At 48.3% G+C, this 20,098-nt stretch overlaps 1 protein-coding gene across 2 annotated transcripts in view; it reads left to right on the forward strand.

Annotated features, from left to right (window-relative positions):
- The window catches only part of RPAP1 (RNA polymerase II associated protein 1), a 210,377-nt gene that overhangs the window by 96,622 nt on the left and 93,657 nt on the right, over positions 1-20,098 (forward strand). The window contains exons 8-10 of one of the 2 annotated variants that reach the window (XM_063947921.1): positions 10,193-10,311; positions 10,801-10,899; positions 16,985-17,086. In XM_063947921.1, the coding sequence (XP_063803991.1) occupies positions 10,193-10,311; positions 10,801-10,899; positions 16,985-17,086 (320 nt within the window). The remainder of the gene's footprint in view (positions 1-10,192; positions 10,312-10,800; positions 10,900-16,984; positions 17,087-20,098) is intronic. The other variant, XM_063947922.1, reaches the window with a different exon arrangement.

Raw genomic sequence — 20,098 nt, forward strand, 5'->3', positions numbered from 1 at the left:
CATCTAGAAGATCATAAGAACTATCTCACACTACCAATGCCCTGTGGCTCCTGCCATCCTGTAGTACCCAGGAACTGTATTTATTATTTGCTCACTTTTACGTTTTCTTTTACTGCTGCTGTGTTGCGGAGTTGTCATAATAAACATCATTGACTTTTATCCAAGTTGTCGTGGTCACGCCTTCGGGCAGTTATTATTCATGTTACTTACATGTCCAGGGGTCTGATACCACCTCCCAGGTTCCGGTACATCTCAGCCCCTACAACTGAGGCTGCCTCCCGTCAGCTCAGGCCCTCAGTTGTGACACAAATATATTCATTGGTACAGGGAACGGAAAATGGACCTTAAGTCTTTCAGAGTTTCCAGGGTCTTAGCATTCCTTCAGGCAGGAATGGATAAAGGTTTGAAGGTGGCTTCCTTGAGGGTGCAAGTGTCGGCATTGACTGTATGGGTCCAAAAGAAAATTGCCAATTTATATGATGTGCATACTTTTTTTCCAGGGAATGCTGCGCATTCAACCTCCTTTTGTTCCTCCTACAGTGCCTTGGGACTTAAGTCTAGTTCTGAAAGCCCTTCAAGTTGCCCCATTTGAACCACTTAATAAAGTGGATCTTAAATGGTTGACAGCTGAAGTTCTCTTTCTACTGGCCATGGTGTCAGCTAGAAGAGTATCAGATTTAGGGGCATTATCATGTCATTCCCCATTTCTGATTTTTATCCAGATAAAGCAGTTCTCAGAACTAGGTCTGGGTATCTTCCTAAGGTGGTGTCTAAATTCCATCTTAATGAAGAAGTTGTAGTCCCGGCTTTCCAGGTACCGGGCCTTTCTGCGAGAGATGCATCGCTGGAAGTGGTCCGTGCATTAAGGATCTACGTGGATCGTACCAGTGCCATCAGAAAGACTGATTTTCTCTTCATTCTCTACGGATTTCACAAGAGAGGATAGTCTGCTGATAAGCAGACGCTGGGAAGATGGCTTCGGATGAGGATTTCAGAAGCATATTCTCAGGCTGATCTCCCTGTTCCGGCTAATGTCTCTGCTCACTCTACTCGTAAGGTAGGTCCATCATGGGCAGCACAACGTGGTGCTTCAGCAGAACAGATACGTAAGGTGGCCACATGGTCTTCCATTAACACATTCATTAGACATTATGCCTTGGATACCTTTACCTCTCATGACGCTGAATTTGGGCGAAGGATTCTCCTGTCCAATCAGGAGAGTCCCCACCACTATATTGCTTTGGGAAATCCCATTGTTATCCTGTGGATAACCTGTAGACCCTGCCAAAGAAATATACGTTATGGTAAGAACTTACCGTCGATAATGGTATTTCTCCTAAGTCCACAGGATCCACAGGGATCCCACCGTGACGCACCTGATTTGAGGATCCTTTTACTTGCTAACCTCTTCCTTCTTGTACGGAAGGGTGTGCATGTGTGTTCTTATCGCCTGGTTAGGGCTATCTATGATGCTCCTGCCTTGAGCTTTGGAATACAACTGATTTGCCTGAGCCAGGAGGCGGGGATATATGGACGGGCCCGTTGCATGCTGGGAGGCCGGAAAAGCTTTGACCGATTGTTGCAAATCAGCTGTCGCTTCATCATATCCCATTGTTATCCTGTGGATCCTGTGGATTTAGGAGAAATACCGTTATCAACGGTAAGTTCTTACCAAAACGTATATATATAACAAAATGGCAAAACGTATATATGTAAGTAGTTACTGCCCACTATTTAGCACTCTCCACTAGGGCTTCAGTTGTTCAAGTTTCCCAAGGGAGCATGCTGTAGTAGGCGCTTCGTTTTGCGTATACTTTTTCTTTCTGCAGCAGGTTACGTTGGTTTCCACAGGGAAAACTTCGGGTTGTAGAGTGGATCTTGATCCAGAGGCACCAACAGGCTAAAGCTTTAGGCTGTCACAGGATGCATTGGGGCCTCCTCTATAACCCCACCTCCAGGCATTGAGAGCTCAGTTTCAAATTGGTGCCTGCAGCAGCAGGTCACCTAACAGGAGGGCTGCACTGGGCAGCCCTGAAAAGCTTTTCTAAGAAGATTTCCTTTGCTGGGCTGTCAGCGCTGTATGTCAGTGTGACAATTAGCACTGCAGCTCCATCACCTTCCAAGCGGCGTTGCATACTCTCGCTGCCTGGTTCCCGGGTACTTTCGGTGGAGAAGTCCGGCCCTGGCACAGAGTCGCAGACTGCTCTCCTGGTTCGCGTGGCTGCTATGGGGAGGAAGTAAGAGGGTCTCCCAGGCGGGACCCGCCATTAAATCGCGTTCCGACCACGACCTAGAGAGATGGGTCTTGGCACTGGCGTGGACCCCACTAGACCACCAGGGCATCAGAGTACAGGTGGGGTGTACTAACACCCCATTTAATAAGGCTCGCTACTACCTGAGGTGGAAGTCCAGCATAGGGGAGCCAGTGCTTGACCTGTAGCCCCGGCCCAGAGCGCCATCTCCTTGCAGATTTCCCGCCCTGGAGCTGCCTCACACTCTCCCTCACAGAGACACTGGGCGCCATCTTACAGCATAGCAGCAGCAGCTGGTGTCTGGGATTGCAGGGCAAAGTCTCCCATGTAAAGCCGCCTGTATACAGAGCCGAGACTTTACATTCACTTGAGTATCCTGCATTTCTTGACACAGACAGTGTTAGTTGAGAAAACGTGTACCTTTACAGAATATGTTGTACGAGTATTCTGATATATCCTCGGGTCACAGACCGCGCTGTGATTTGTGGGGTTTCACTCTCAGTGTTTCCCAGATATAACTGTCACTATATTCTGTACCCTGGGCTAGGTGCGTTTGGGTCAGATAATATAGTATTACACAGTATTTATCACATATGGATATTCTGCTGTGTTACAGTCACATAATACCGGATTCTATTCACAGGTATTGTATTGTGTCTGGCTTTATCGTACTAAATAGCCCGGTTGTTGCATTTCTCTCATAATGTCTAACAGAAGGGCAGTAAATCAGTGGAAGCTCCTGCATCATGCAGAGCATGCTCCAAGGATTTACCAGAGGGGGAAGTGTTGTATAATGGTCTGTGTACTATTTGTCATACATCTCCCAGTTAGTCCGCAGCTCCTGCATCTACACAGGAACCAACCTATTGGGTACTCTGGTGGAACACCTAGCTCCCCCTATGGGACCACATGTGTCACTACAGTCACAAATTGTCCCCATGATAAAATCTGTCTAACCAGCTGCAGCAAAATCAGTCATTGTTGAGCCAAAAATCGGCCCCAGGTCACTCCTGTGTCCCTGGTTCCTTTATGAGGGCTGCTTCCTCCTTACAATCCACAAACCTTTCTCCTGTCAGACACTGAATCCTGTGTTACTGATGAGGATTCTCCATTGCAGATTGATGTCCCTGCTTTAGTGGTTGCTCTTAAGCATATCCTGCAAATCACTGATGATGAGGATTCCACTACTGTGGCAAAGAAATCTGATAAGTTTAAGCATAAGGTGGTTTAAACTGTATTACCCCATTCTGACCACGGACATCAGACGTGAACATTGGTCTTATCCAGGGAAGAAATTCCCTCTGCATAAACGGGCCTTGGCTTGCTATCCTCTCCCTGCAGAGTTGTGTATCAAATGGGAGATTCCACCTCCGGTGGATTCTTACTTCACCCGCCTCGTGGTGTCCTCCACTCTGCTCGTCACCACTGTCACTTCACTTAAAGAACCAACAGATAAGCATGTGTAGGGATGTCTGAAGTATATATATTCCCTTACAGGGGGCTAATCATAGACCCACTATAGCTGCCTCCTGGGCTGCAAAAAGAGGCGTGGATTCAGACACTAGAAGATATATCTGACATTGCCAGACAATTCCTGTCTCACAATACCACCGCCGCCTATTACACCCGCTTCAGGAGACGCCTCCTGAATGTAATAGCAGCCAAGGCGTCATCCACGTCTGTCCTGGCTCGCTGCATACTGTGGTTGAGGTCATGGAAAGTGGACCTAGACTCCAAAAAGACCTTGGAGATACTCCCATTCACTGGGGACATTTGTTTGGGGAAGACCTAAATAAAATAGTCTCTGAATAGCAGCCGCTAAAACGGCTTTTCTCCCCACTATTAATCCTTCTGCATTGTTATATCTGATACATACATAGCTTTAGTCCTGCATTGTACATGTGACTGTGTGTGCCAATAGCGGCTGTGTGGTTCCAATTCCGTGTATCTCACACATATTGCTTTCCCTATATTCTGTACCATGACGGAGGCTAAGTGCATCAGGGTCCTATATATATAGTGTCTGACAGGATATACTGTTTGGTATTTTTCTCTGTGTATTTCAGTCACCTTATACCACTTAAATCCTCTGTTTGTGATCTGCATTGCAATCACACTCCACAGGTTTTTTTTGTCAGGTACTGTGTCTGGCTATATTGTACGCCCTAGAGCTACATTCTCCAATAATGTCTGCGTCACAGGGCGGGAGATCTATGGCTGATCCTGCATCATGCAGTGCTGACGCCGCAGATTTATCTGAGGAAAATATTCCAGCTGATGGTCCAGGTATTACGGGTTCTATACCCCTCGGTCAGCCTGCAGCACCGGTGGCACACCAAGACCCACCTTGTGCTGCTTTTTCTAATTTACTGACTACGCTAGTAACGAGACTTGCGCCCCCTGTGGGACCTCCTGTGCCTGTACAATCACATATTGTCCCTGTTGTAAATCCACCATGGGTGGATTCTGTGTCGACTCAGTTATAGCAGTTAAATCAGTCTTTGGTTAAACAAAAGCCTGGCCCTCGCCCCCCTAGGACCAAAGGGTCACCTAAGCGGTCCATTTCTTCCTCACAATCCACGCATGTTTCGGATACTTCATCCGATGAAGATGGCGTATATACTGACCCATCAGACACTGATGCAGATGCTTCTCAAGGGGGAATCTACAACACAGGTGGATGTTCCTGACCTCTTGGAGGCTGTCAAACTGATTCTTCAGATCGATGATGAAACTGAACCTCCAGATACGTCTGGAAAAAACCTGAAGCCTGAAAAGTTCAAACGTCATAAGGTTACTAAATTAGTTTTGCCACATTCTGACCATTTAGTTGACATACATCAGGAATCCTGGTAGTCTCCAGAAATTCTTCCTGTCTAAAAAGATGCTAGCTCGTTATCCCCTCGCTGCAGAGTTAAGTAAAAATTGGGAAACGCCGCCGCCGGTGGACTCACATGTCGCACGTCTGGTGGTGTCATCTACTCTGCCTGTCACTACCGTCACCTCTCTGAAGGAACCAACAGATAAGCGTGTGGAGGGTTGCTTGAAGTCTATTTACACTCTTGCGGGTGCTGTGCATAGACCTACTATTGCGGTTTCTTGGGCTGCAAAAGCTATTGAAGCCTGGGTTCAAGAAGTTGAAGCGGAGCTACCTCCTAATTTTTCTGATAATGCCAGACAGTGTCTTTCATATATTACCACAGCCTCTAATTACATTCAGGAGGCGGCCTCTGATGCCTGTGTCCTGGCAGCCAAAGCGTCTACTATGTCCATTTTGGCTCGCCGGATTTTGTGGTTGCGGTCCTGGTCTGTGGATCTGGACTCTGAAAAGACCTTGGAGGTGATCCCTTTTAAGGGAAACATCCTTTTTGGGGGGGTCTGGGACTCCAGGTCGACAACAAAAAGGTCGACACACCTTAGGTCGACATGGGCAAAAGGTTGTCAGGAACAAGGTCGACATGGAAAAAGGTCGACATGAGTTTTTTTTATGTCTTTTTGGTGTCGTTTTCTTCTTAGAGTTACCCGGGATCCCAATTAGTGCACCGCGTCCCCTCGCATGGCTCGCTTCGCTCGCCATGCTTCGGGCATGGTGCCTTTGCTTCGCTCGGCACAGATTACCGTTCCAATCGTAGTCCACGTGGATCGTTAAGTATGAAAAGGTTCCAAAAAAGAAAAAAATTGTGAAAAACTCATGTCGACCCTTTTCCATGTCGACATTGTCCCTGTCGACCTTTTGTCCATGTCGACTTAAGGTGTGTCGACCTTTTTGTTGTCGACCTGGAGTTCGGATACCTTTTGGGGAAGATCTGAACAAGATTGTTGCTGACTTAGCGTCTGCTAAAACTGCATGTCTGCCGAGTACTAATCCTTCAGCTCCGAAGGCTAAAAGTACCACCTTTCGTACCCTTCGACCTCCAAGTAAAGCGAAGGGTCAGGCGTACCCGAAACAGGCTCGCACCTCCAAAACCTCTAAGCCCAAACCTAAACGTTCATGGGCTGCCAGTCAGCCTGCTTCCAAACCAGACAAGCCTGCTGCATGACGGGGTGGGCCTCCCCCTGGGCATACAAGATGCTTACCTACATATACCTATTGCATCAGCAATATCTGCGGTTGCTATTGGCAACCTACATTATCAATTCCAGGCCTTGTCTTTTGGATTGACCACGTCTCCGCGAATCTTCACCAAGGTCATGGCGGTCATGACAGCCCTTCTCCGCCATCAGGGTCCTGTCGTATCTGGACGACTTGTTGATCCTGGCGAACTTCCGAGAGGTTCTCCTCCGTCATCTGTCATCTAGACCTGACGGTCCAATTCCTGCAAGCCCACGGGGTGGCTCATCAACTGGAAGAAATCCTTGCTGGTTCCTGCTCAGAGCATGGTACACCTGGGGACGTTACTGGACACACACAACCAACGGTTGTTCTTTTCTCCGGAGAAGGTCCTGAAACTTCAGGACAGGATACGATGCTTCCTCTCTCGCCCTCGTGTGTTGATACACCTGGCGATACAAGTACTAGGCCTCATGGTGTCGGCTTTCGACATGGTAGAGTACGCTCAATTTCATTCTTGCCCTCTGCAGCGGTTAATCCTTGACAAGTGGGATGGCCTGCCTCAACGGATCAGGTCTCACATGATTTCCTTGGTTCCGGAAGTTCGTCTGTCTCTGAGCTGGTGGCTCCAGGACAAATGATTGAGCAGGGGTCATCCCTTCTGGATCTCCAACTGGGTCCTAATGACGGATGCCAGTCTGCGGGGTTGGGGCACAGTGTTGGAGCAGCACTCTCTTCAGGGTCGTGGACCAGGGAGAAATCTCTCCTTCCGATAAACATTCTCTAGTTGCAGGCAGCGTTCAATGCTTTGAAACTGGCCCTGCCTCTGGTACAGAACAGGCCTGTTCAAGTACAGTCGGACAACGCCACCATGGTGGTGTATATAAATCATCAAGGCGGCACTCGAAGCCACATGGCAAGGATGGAAGTGTCAAGGATTCTTCTATGGGCGGAATGCCATATGCCAGCCATATCGGCAGTGTTCATTCCGGGGTCCTCAACTGGGAAGCGGACTTCCTCAGTCGTAAGGACGTACACGCCTGAGAGTGTAGCCTCCATCCAGAGTGTACAAGTAGGGCCTACCAGATGTAGACCTGACGGCGTATAGACACAATCACAAGGTTCCGGTCTTCGGAGCAAGGACAAGGGATCCTCAAGCAGCGTTCGTGGACGCCCTGGCAATTCCATGGAACTTTCGGCTGCCATACGTGTTCCCTCCAGTGTTACTCCTGCCCAGGGTAATAAGGAAGTTCAAGCAAGAAGGAAGATTACTACTTTTAATCACTCCAGCGTGGCCCAGATGGCATTGGTTCTCAGACCTGCAGGGTCTCTTGATAGAGCGTCCTCTTCTACTTCCGCAACGTCCAGACCTCCTTGTTCAGGGCCCTTGTGTCTACCAGGATCTGGCCCGACTGGCTTTGACGGCATGGCTCTTGAAGCTTCAGTTCAAAGGGCCAAGGGATTTTCTGAGGCGGTCATTCAAACTATGTTGAAAGCCCGTAAACCGGCTTCGGCTCGGATTTATTATAGGGTCTGGAATTCTTACTTCACCTGGTGTGCGGCTAAGAATTATGATGCGTACAAGTTCAGTACTGTCAAACTTTTGGCTTTTCTGCAACAGGCCCTGGACTTAGGCCTTCGTCTGGCCCCCCTCAAGGTTCATATTTTAACCTTGTCGGTATGGTTTCAGAGAAAAATTGCGACTCTGCCTGACGTTCATACTTTCACTCAAGGTGTTTTACGGATTCAACCTCCCTATGTTCCTCCTGTGGCTCCTTGGGATTTGTCGGTTGTTCTGGATGCCCTACAAGAGTCTCCGTTTGAACCTCTTGAGTCTGTGAACCTTAAATGGCTTACACTTAAGGTCTTGTTTTTGCTGGCTATTGCCTCTGCTAGAAGGGTTTCAGACTTGGGTGCCTTATCCTGTCGGTCACCCTTTCTTTTTTTCACCGTGACCGTGTGATTCTTAGAACTCGCCCTGGTTATCTACCTAAGGTGGTGTCGTCTTTCCACCTTAACCAAGAGATTGTGGTTCCGGCCTTTATCTCTCCTGGTTTGTCCTCCAAAGAATGGTCTTTGGATGTGGTACGGGCGCTCCGTATATATGTGAATAGAACCTCCTTTCTTAGGAGATCTGATTCTCTATTTATCCTTTTTGGTTTTCACAAACATGGCTGGCCTGCGAATAAGCAAACCTTGGCCAGATGGATTAGAATGGTGATTGCACAAGCTTATGTACAGGCTGGACTTCCAGCTCCTGCTACTATCTTGGGCGGCCCACCGTGGCGCGTCCCTGGAACAATTGTGCAAGGCGGCTACGTGGTCCTCAGTGAACACGTTTATAAGGTTCTATGCCTTTGATACTTCCGCCTCCCAGGATGCTTCCTCTGGACGTCGTGTTCTTGTACCCGCTACAGTGCGTCCCCTTCCATGAGGAATTGCTTTAGGACATCCCTGTTGTTATTCCCTGCTGCAGAAAAAGAGATTAATGGTAAGACTTACTGTTGTTTAATCTCTTTCTGCGAGGTACACTGGATTCTACGGGGCGTCCACCCTGACGCACTTAGCTTCTTTAGGTTTGTATGGCATTAGCCGCTGGTACCTTCTCCTGTCATGAGAATGTGCTTGTCTGTGGCTACTAAATACTGTCGTCTCTTTTACCTGCTACTGCATTGGACTGGTTAACAAAACTGAGCTCCAGTGCCTGGAGGCGGGGATATAGAGGAGGCGGTGCAGTGCATCCTGGGAACAGTCAAAGCTTTAGCCTGTTGGTGCCTCGGATCAAGATCCAACTCTACACCCGATGTTATTCCCTGTGGAATCCAGTGTACCTCGCAGAAAGACATTTAACCATGGTAAGTCTTACCATAAATCTCCTTTTCTCATTTATACCGGTGGCACAGTGGGAGCCAGGACACCATTTTGTTGCCACTTTGGCATTTTGCTTGCCAGAGGATCCCCCATGCTTTGTGGTGTTGTCTATAGCATGATGCCCGTGCCAGTAGCCTAGGACATCTAATGGTACCTCCCACATTAATTTGAACCTAAAGACCAAACACAAACTTTCACCTGAACCAGGAGATGACACTCCCCTGCACAGAGTTCATAGGCGTCAGAGGCCTATTGCCATCTGCGTAGACCCATAAGCATTGACCCCCCCCCCCCCCCTCTGCCAGCATTGCCATCTTCTGTATTAGGCAGAATGTAGCACGTGCATAGAGGGTAGCAAATGCTCTGACACAGTGCCAGAGTAATGGCTATCCCATGTGCTTGCACCATCTTTCTGAATATTTGGGGAGATGTGCTGCAGCAGACACACTGCAGGGTGGTGTGGTGCAGGGCCCTTATTATACTGGATATTTGTGTTCTTCTACAGTGTTTTTTTTGTCCCCCTTTTTTGGAAGTGGCAAGACCAGGGGCTGGCCCCAGCAGCGTGAACAGCCAGGCCATCCTGCGTAATCTGATGGTTACACGGACGGCTGATTTTTATGCTAGTGATACAATGCTGCGTCTTCCAGCGGAACGCACAAGCACACAGGAGGCATCTATTTACTCAAGATGCCTCCTTTTCTTTTTGTATATTTTTGTACATCAGCCGAGTTCAATGACGCATCCATCTCTGAATCAGGTTCTAAGGCAAGAAAGTGTAAAAGGTGGTTGATATAGAATAGCTGAATTCACAGTGCCCACTTCAGGTATAAATGGCTAGTAACAAGCCATATAATACTAAATAAAGCAGTGTCTTAGCAAAAAGTTGAGTTTCATGGAGTTTTGTTTCACAGCCATGGACCAGTCAGATTTTGTGTTTGAAGATAACTTGGTAGTTTCAAGACAATGCTTTTACAGTCATTTTTGTTAGCCATACTGTATTAACTACAGCTTTTCTTAGTAGTTGAAGACCTCCCGCTGAAGCCTCAGAAGGAGTGGGTACACATGGACACTGTGGAAATTGAAAAGCTGGAATGGACGAAGGCCCTTCCCCAGAGAAAGCAACAAAAAAACAAGAAGGTATTTTTCTATTTGGCATTTGAGTAATTGATCATATGATTATGCGTAGCATAGACTTTAACTGCTGTCTGTATATTGCAGTTACCAGTCTCTTTGCTTAATGCTTTGCAGATGGCTGGTTCCATTACTGTACAGCTTAGGTCTGTGAAATAGAGTGAGATGGATGGAGTGTGGGTGGGTGGCGGCCTGTGATTATATGGAAAGTGATTACTAAGGAGGGTGAAGTTAGCAAAACCTGTAGAGAAGGGAAAGGACTTTTTTAAACGTTAAGCATTTTTTCTCTCCAAAACATTCAGTTTATTTAATTGTGCAGAAGGAGAGACCTCCCCCTGTGTCTGAGAAGTGCAGCACTTATGAAGTCTCTGAATATATTTCTCCTACGTTCATCTGAACTTCAATGTAACAAAATAACTAATGCTTATGATCCACTCGAATAAGTACTGCTTGTACTGTCATGTGATGTAGAATAAGTATGGTCTATATTTACAGGGAATGCAAGCACGATTCAGCCTGAAGGGAGACCTGATACCTCCACATTCTGAGATTCCTGTTCATCTGGGGCTGCACCACCATGGGGAGGAAGCAGAGGTAACCAGAAACTGAAGGTTTTTCTACCTGTATGCGCTCACTGTAACACTGCTATCCTGTTTGATACCAGTGTGATAGGTCCAAATTAATAATTTCTCCATCTATTATAATTTTGCGTCCTTTCTTCTTACACTCTTGTGTTGGGCAGAAGATGCCTCTGGTCTAATGCTTTTAATAGTGTCATGATAGCAGTGCTATGATAATGCGCCACTACCTGGTCATCGTGGAAGTATTTTGGATATTGGATACTGTTTGTAGTAACGATTTGCTAAGAATAAATCATCTTAAGAATAAAAGACATCTGTAGTTTTAAAAGTTATTTCTCTAACGTCCTAGTGGATGCTGGGGACTCCGTAAGGACCATGGGGAATAGACGGGCTCCGCAGGAGACAGGGCACTTTAAGAAAGAATTTGGATTCTGGTGTGTTCTGGCTCCTCCCTCTATGTCCCTCCCCCAGACCTCAGTTTGAATCTGTGCCCGGACGAGCTGGGTGCTACTTAGTGAGCTCTCCTGAGCTTGCTATAAGAAAGTATTTTGTTAGGTTTTTTATTTTCAGAGAGATCTGCTGGCAACAGGCTCTCTGCTACGTAGGACTGAGGGGAGAGAAGCAGCCCTACTCACTGAAGATAGGTCCTGCTTCTTAGGCTACTGGACACCATTAGCTCCAGAGGGATCGTACACAGGATCGCACCCTTGGTCGTCCGATCCCAGAGCCGCGCCGCCGTCCCCCTCGCAGAGCCAGAAGACAGAAGCCGGTGTCAGAAGCAAGAAGACGTCGAAATCGGCAGCAGAAGACTCCAGTCTTCATATGAGGTAGCTCACAGCACTGCAGCTGTGCGCCATTGCTCCCACACTAAACCCACATACTCCGGTCACTGTAGGGTGCAGGGCGCAGGGGGGGGCGCCCTGGGCAGCAATTAGGAACCTCTTGGCGAAAAGTAGCATATATACAGTTGGGCACTGTATATATGCATGAGCCCCCGCTATTATTTTACACACAAACGCGGGACAGAAGCCCGCCGCTGAGGGGGCGGGGCTTCTTCCTCAGCACTCACCAGCGCCATTTTCTCTCCACAGCTCCACTGAGAGGAAGCTCCCCAGGCTCTCCCCTGCAGAATCACGGTAGAAGAGGGTAAAAAGAGAGGGGGGGCACATAAATTTGGCGCAAAAACAATATATACAGCAGCTACTGGGTTAACACTAAGTTACTGTGTGACTCCTGGGACATATAGCACTGGGGTGTGTGCTGGCATACTCTCTCTCTGTCTCTCCAAAAGGCCTTGTGGGGGAACTGTCTTCAAAAAGAGCATCCCCTGTGTGTGTGGTGTGTCGGTACGCTTGTGTCGGCATGTTTGACGAGGAAGGCTATGTGGAAGCAGAGCGGGAGCAAATGAATGTGGGGTCGCCGCCGACACCCGATTGGATGGATATGTGGAAGGTTTTAAATAATAATGTTACTTCCTTGCATAAAAGGTTGGATAAAGCTGAAGACTTGGGACAGCCGGGGTCTCAGCCCATGCCTGATCCTATGTCGCAGAGGCCGTCAGGGTCTCAAAAGCGCCCACTATCCCAAATTATTGACACAGATGTCGACACGGATTCTGACTCCAGTGTCGATGGCGATGATGCAAAGTTACAGCCTAAAATGGCTAAAGCCATCCGTTACATGATTATAGCAATGAAGGATGTGTTGCACATCACAGAGGAAACCCCAGTCCCTGACAAGAGGGTTTATATGTATGGGGAAAAAAGGCAAGAGGTGACCTTTCCCCCTTCACATGAGTTAAATGAGTTATGTGAAAAGGCTTGGGAATCTCCAGATAGAAAACTGCAGATTTCCAAACGGATACTTATGGCGTATCCTTTCCCGCCAACGGACAGGTTACGCTGGGAATCCTCCCCTAGGGTAGACAAAGCTTTAACACGCTTATCCAAGAGGGTAGCCCTACCGTCACAGGATATGGCCACCCTAAAAGATGCTGCGGATAGAAAGCAGGAGGGTATCCTGAAGTCCATTTATATACATTTAGGTACCCTACTAAGGCCGGCGATTGTGTCGGCCTGGATGTGTAGTGCTGTAGCAGCATGGACAGATACCTTATCTGAGGAACTTGATACCTTGGACAAGGATACTATAGTGCTGACCCTGGGGCATATAAAAGACGCTGTCCTATATATGAGAGATGCTCAAAGAGACATTAGCCTACTGGGCTCTAGAATAAATGCAATATCGATTTCTGCCAGAAGGGTCCTGTGGACTCGGCAATGGACAGGCGATGCCGACTCAAAAAGGCACATGGAGGTTTTACCTTACAAGGGTGAGGAATTGTTTGGGGACGGTCTCTCGGACCTGGTCTCCACAGCTACGGCTGGAAAGTCAAATTTTTTGCCATATATTCCCTCACAACCTAAGAAGGCACCGTATTATCAAATGCAGTCCTTTCGATCACAAAAAGGCAAGAAAGTACGAGGTGCGTCCTTTCTTGCCAGAGGCAGGGGTAGAGGAAAGAAGCTGCACAATACAGCTAGTTCCCAGGAACAGAAGTCCTCCCCGGCTTCCACTAAATCCACCGCATGACGCTGGGGCTCCACAGGCGGAGCTAGGCCCGGTGGGGGCGCGTCTCCAAAAGTTCAGCCACAAGTGGGTTCATTCCCAGGTGGATCCCTGGGCTATAGAGATAGTGTCTCAGGGATACAAGCTGGAATTCGAAGAGATGCCCCCTCACCGTTACCTCAAATCGGCCCTGCCAGCTTCCCCCTTAGAGAGGGAAATAGTGTTAGCTGCAATTCACAAATTGTATCTTCAGCAGGTGGTGGTAAAGGTTCCCCTCCTTCAACAGGGAAGGGGTTACTATTCGACCATGTTTGTGGTACCGAAACCGGACGGTTCGGTCAGACCCATATTGAATTTAAAATCCCTGAACATATACCTGAAAAGGTTCAAGTTCAAGATGGAATCGCTCAGAGCGGTCATCGCAAGCCTGGAAGGGGGGGATTTTATGGTGTCTCTGGACATAAAGGATGCTTACCTTCATGTCCCCATTTATCCACCTCATCAGGCGTACCTCAGATTTGTGGTGCAGGATTGTCATTACCAATTCCAGACGTTGCCGTTTTGTCTCTCCACGGCACCGAGAATATTTACCAAGGTAATGGCGGAGATGATGGTGCTCCTGCGGAAGCAAGGGGTCACAATTATCCCATACTTGGACGATCTCCTCATAAAGGCGAGGTCCAGAGAGCAGTTGCTGATCAGCGTAGCACGCTCTCGGGAGGTGTTACAACAGCACGGCTGGATTCTAAATATTCCAAAGTCGCAGCTGATTCCTACGACACAGCCCAGAAGAGGGTTTATCTCCCGATGGAGAAGGCTCAGGAGCTCATGACACTGGTCAGAGACCTATTAAAACCAAAACAGGTGTCGGTGCATCACTGCACGCGAGTCCTGGGAAAGATGGTGGCATTATACGAGGCCATTCCTTTCGGCAGGTTCCATGCGAGGACCTTTCAATGGGACTTACTGGACAAGGATCACATCTACAGATGCATCGGCTGATCACCCTATCCCCCAGGGCCAGGGTGTCTCTCCTGTGGTGGCTGCAGAGTGCTCACCTTCTCGAGAGCCGCAGATTCGGCATTCAGGACTGGGTCCTGGTGACCACGGATGCAAGCCTCCGAGGTTGGGGGGCAGTCACACAGGGAAAAAACTTCCAAGGTCTGTGGTTAAGTCAGGAGACTTGCCTTCACATCAATATCCTGGAACTAAGGGCCATATACAACGCCCTACGTCAAGCGGAGACCCTGCTTCGCGACCAACCGGTGCTGATTCAGTCAGACAACATCACCGCAGTGGCTCATGTAAACCGCCAAGGCCGCACAAGGAGCAGGGTGGCGATGGCGGAAGCCACCAGAATTCTTCGCTGGGCGGAGAATCACGTAAGAGCACTGTCAGCAGTGTTCATTCTGGGAGTGGACAACTGGGAAGCAGACTTCCTCAGCAGGCACGACCTCCACCCGGGAGAGTGGGGACTTCATCAAGAAGTCTTCACGCAGATTGCAAGTCGGTGGGAACTGCCACAGGTGGACATGATGGCATCCCGCCTCAACAAAAAGCTACAGAGGTATTGCGCCAGGTCAAGAGACCCTCAGGCGATAGCTGTAGACGCACTAGTGACACCGTGGGTGTTCCAGTCGGTCTATGTATTCCCTCCTCTTCCTCTCATACCCAAGGTGCTGAGAATCATAAGAAAAAGAGGAGTGAGAACAATACTCATTGTTCCGGATTGGCCAAGAAGGACTTGGTATCCAGATCTGCAAGAAATGCTCACAGAGGACCCGGGGCCTCTGCCTCTAAGACAGGACTTGTGGCAACAGGGTCCCTGTCTGTTCCAAGACTTACCGCGGCTGCGTTTGACGGCATGGCGGTTGAACGCCGGATCCTAGCAGAAAAAGGCATTCCGGATGAGGTCATTCCTACGCTGATAAAGGCTAGGAAGGATGTGACGGCTAAACATTATCACCGTATATGGCGAAAATATGTTGCTTGGTGTGAGGCCAGGAATGCCCCTACGGAGGAATTCCAGCTGGGCCGTTTCCTTCACTTCCTACAGTCGGGAGTGACTTTGGGCCTGAAATTGGGTTCCATTAAGGTCCAGATTTCAGCCCTATCCATTTTCTTTCACAAAGAACTGGCTTCTCTTCCTGAAGTCCAGACGTTTGTAAAGGGAGTGCTGCATATTCAGCCCCCTTTTGTGCCTCCAGTGGCACCTTGGGATCTTAACGTGGTGTTGAGTTTCCTGAAGTCACACTGGTTTGAGCCACTCAAAACGGTGGAGTTAAAATATCTCACGTGGAAGGTGGTCATGCTATTAGCCTTGGCTTCGGCTAGGCGTGTGTCAGAATTAGCGGCTTTGTCACATAAAAGCCCCTATCTGATTTTCCATATGGACAGGGCAGAATTGCGGACCCGTCCACAATTTCTGCCAAAAGTGGTGTCATCTTTTCATATGAACCAACCTATTGTGGTGCCTGTGGCTACTCGTGACTTGGAGGATTCCGAGTTACTAGATGTGGTCAGGGCTTTGAAGGTCCATGTAGCCAGAACGGCTAGAGTCAGGAAAACTAAGTCGCTGTTTATCCTGTATGCACCCAACAAGCTGGGTGCTCCCGCTTCAAAGCAAGCTATTGCTCGCTGGATCTGTAACACGATTCAGCAGGCTCATTCTGCGGCTGGATTGCCGCTTCCAAAATCAGTAAAAGCCCACTCCACAAGGAAGGAGGGCTCTTCTTGGGCGGCTGCCCGAGGGGTCTCGGCATTACAGTTTTGCCGAGCAGCTACTTGGTCAGGTTCGAACACTTTTGCAAAGTTTTACAAGTTTGAGACCCTGGCTGAGGAGGACCTTGTGTTTGCTCATTCGGTGCTGCAGAGTCATCCGCACTTTCCCGCCCGTTTGGGAGCTTTGGTATAATCCCCATGGTCCTTACGGAGTCCCCAGCATCCACTAGGACGTTAGAGAAAAAAGATTTTACTTACCGGTAAATCTATTTCTCGTAGTCCGTAGTGGATGCTGGGCGCCCGTCACAAGTGCGGACTTCTTCTGCAATGCTTGTATATAGTTATTGCTTAAATAAGGGTTATGTTTGGTAGCATCAGGGTTGATCTGATGCTCCGTTGTTGTTCATACTGTTAACTGGGTAAATTTATCACGAGTGATACGGTATGATTGGTGGGACTGGTATGAGTCTTGCCCTGGATTCCAAAATCCTTTCCTTGTACTGTCAGCTCTTCCGGGCACAGTTTCTCTAACTGAGGTCTGGAGGAGGGACATAGAGGGAGGAGCCAGAGCACACCAGTATCCAAATTCTTTCTTAAAGTGCCCTGTCTCCTGCGGAGCCCGTCTATTCCCCATGGTCCTTACGGAGTCCCCAGCATCCACTACGGACTACGAGAAATAGATTTACCGGTAAGTAAAATCTTATTTTTTCCCCCACTGATCTTTTTATGCATAAAGTGCTGATACAATCGTTGGTAATCTTACAGTCTTAATAGTTACGATGCCTAGCGGTCTGCATTTCATTTTACAGAGAGCTGGTTACTCCCTCCAGGAGCTCTTCCATCTGTCTCGGAGCCAGTTCATTCAGCAAAGGACTCTGTCACTGCAGGTTCTGGGACGCATTGTGAAGAAGGTAGGAAAGAGAATGTTAACTAAGCGGTTATACCGGCGCACCATGTAAGTGGGGTCACAGGAAGTTGGGGCTAAACTTGTTTGGGGTGTGGATTGAAAAGATAGTGTCTAGATAGATAGTCAATAGGTTGACATGGAATTGGCAGACAGGGTCATAAGGTTCACAGTCAGTAGGTAGACAGTGACTAAGGTTGACAGGGTCATTAGGTAGACACATGATTTTTTCATGATTTTTTTTTACATTTGAGGCTAACCTTAATCTTCTTCCTAGTGCCTAACCTCTCTTACCATTGTCTAACCCTAAACCTCCCCCTAGTGCCCAACCCTAACCTCCCCTCTCATAGCCTAACCCTAAACGTAACCTCTAACCCTAAATATCATGAAAAACCATGTGCAAACCTTTTTTTTCTCCTGCAGGGTCCACAGATTATCCACAGGATAACATTGGGATATGAGGTAGCGACAGCGGATTGACACCAACTATCAAAGCTTTTGGCCTCCCAGAATGCAACGGGCCAGTCCCATATATCCCCGCTTGCTGGCTCAGGCAAATCAGTTTTTTGTTTGGTGCAGCAGGAGCCGGACGATGGTCATGGGCTGCTGGTTTTTAGCAACCATAAGCTTTTTGTAATTTATTTTTATAGTCTTACTATTTTTTTTGAGCAATCTTTCTAAAAAGCGTCTTATACGTACCTTAGAAAGAGTCGCCCCAACAACTCCCCACCGGGTCGCGATAACGCTTCCCCACATGTACAGTGCTGTTTCGGCGGGCGTCTGTGTGGATGTACTAACAAGTCTAACAGATGTCACCAGGCTGTGGCCGGAGTACTGGGAGAAGGTAAGGCATCGGGTCCGCTTAGTAGGGGAAACTCGAGACACAGCCGCACTGTTTCGGGATGGAGACTACAGAACAATTACTGACGTGGCTGCCACCTCTGGTGCACCAGCGCTAGGCCTTAGGGATCATAGGCTTCAGGGGTAGTATGAGGCCGCGATCCCTAGGGTTGATGTCAGCAGTGGGGAGTAAGGCGCTCTCTTGGTCCCCCCCGGTTCATGACCAGTTTCATCCCGAGTTTCCCGCCATGAACTGAGTTCCCGCTTCCATCTGAGACGCTGTGCATCTAAAAGGACCTAGTCGCAGCATAGGCGGCTGTATGACTGGTGCGTCAGTGTTCACTTGGGCGTCTGTGTTCATGGTAGGTTCACGGGGCGGTTGTGTACACTAATAGCGTCTGGACCCACTCAGCGTTCACTAACGTATTTATCGATCCTGGAAGCAATGTGAAGTCTCCTTGTATCCCACTCTCCTGAGCCGGGTGATATAGCACTAAGGGGTAATTGAGACCTGAGCGTTTTTTGCAGCGCTGCGATCAGGTCAGAACTGCGCATGCGTATGCACCACAATGCGCCGGCGCGTCGCACGTGTACTAAGCGGATCATTGCTGTGTGATTGTTTTACGAAGAATCCATTCGCACAGCCGATTCCAAGGAGATTGACAGGAAGAAGGCGTTTGTGGGTGTCAACTGACCGTTTTCTGGGAGTGGTTGGAAAAACGCAGGTGTGTCCAAGTGTTTGCAGGGTGGGTGTCTGACGTCAATTCCCGCCCCGGACAGGCTGAAGTGATCACAGCTGCTGAATAAGTCCTGGCCAACTCAGAAACTGCACAAAGTTTATTTGTACTGCTCGGCTGCACATGCATTCGCACACTTGCACAGCGAAAATACACTCTCCCGTGGGCGGCGACTATCTGATCGCTGCTCTGCAAAAAATAGCTAGCGAGCGATCAACTTGGAATGAAGGCCATGGAAAGCTGACTCAGAATCTAAGAAAATTCTAGAGTTTTTGCCATTTAATAGAGATATTCTTTTTGGTAAAGAATTAAACAGTATTTTGGAATCAGAAGCAGACTCCAAGAAGGTGAAGTTTCCTTCCGCATACAAACCCAAGCCTAAATTTCAAACTTTTTGGCACTATCGAACTCGAGGAAAAGCAGAAGAAAGGGGTTATGGCAGACAGTCTCAATCTGACACGTCTGGTAAGGCTAAGAAGCATTGGGCTACCAGGGGGCCGGCTTCCAAGTCAGAAGATAAGCCATCAGCCTGATGGTGCAGGCCTCCACCTGGGGGACCCCAGGGTGGGAGGCCGACTTCTTCATTTTGCACAGATCTGGCGGCAGTCCACCATGGATGCCTGGGTGCAAGAAGTGGTATCTCACGGTTACGCATTTGCTTTCAGGAAACACCCTCCTCAAAGGTTTTTTTGTACCAGCCCGTCCTCGGTGGAAACGAAGGCCAGGGCTTTGCAAGAGGCAGTTCAGAAGTTGCTTCAGTCAGTAGTGATTAATTCCAGTTCCTCCTGCACAACGTGGATAAGGTTTTTATTCCAACCTGTTTTTATTCCAGAAGCCAAATGGGTCGTTCCGGCCCATACTCAATCTCAAAGCTCTGAACAAGTAAAGTCTTTCATATGGAGACTTTACGTTTCATTATTTTGGCCATGGAGCCGGAGGATTTTATGGTATCTGTAGATATCCAGGATGCTTACCTACATGTTCTTATAGCACTGTCCCATCAGCGCTATCTCAGGTTTGCTATCCACTAGCAACATTTTCAGTTTCAGGCCCTACCATTTGGACTGTCCATAGCTCCCAGAGTATTCACCAAAATTATGGTGGTAATGGCAGCCTATCTCCGTCAGCAGGGGATAAGGGTTTTTCGATACCTCGACGACTTATTAATCCTGGCACAATCTCAGGAATTGGTTCAGTGTCATCTGCATCAGATAATAGATTGTCTGCAAAGACACGGTTGGCTCATAAATTGGGCAAAGTCGTCCCTGGATCCGTCACAACGGATGACTCACTTAAGGGCTATGTTGGATTCAGGACTTCAGAGAGTAATTTTATCTCTGAACAAAATATCCAAGATTCAGTCAAGTATTCAGGAGCTGCTACACAGTCAAAGCGTATTCATTCATGCGGCAATGCGTGGGATGGGATTGATGGTGTCGACA

This window comes from Pseudophryne corroboree, chromosome 12, assembly GCF_028390025.1.
Source record: "Pseudophryne corroboree isolate aPseCor3 chromosome 12, aPseCor3.hap2, whole genome shotgun sequence".
NCBI classification, from domain to species: Eukaryota; Metazoa; Chordata; class Amphibia; order Anura; family Myobatrachidae; genus Pseudophryne; species Pseudophryne corroboree.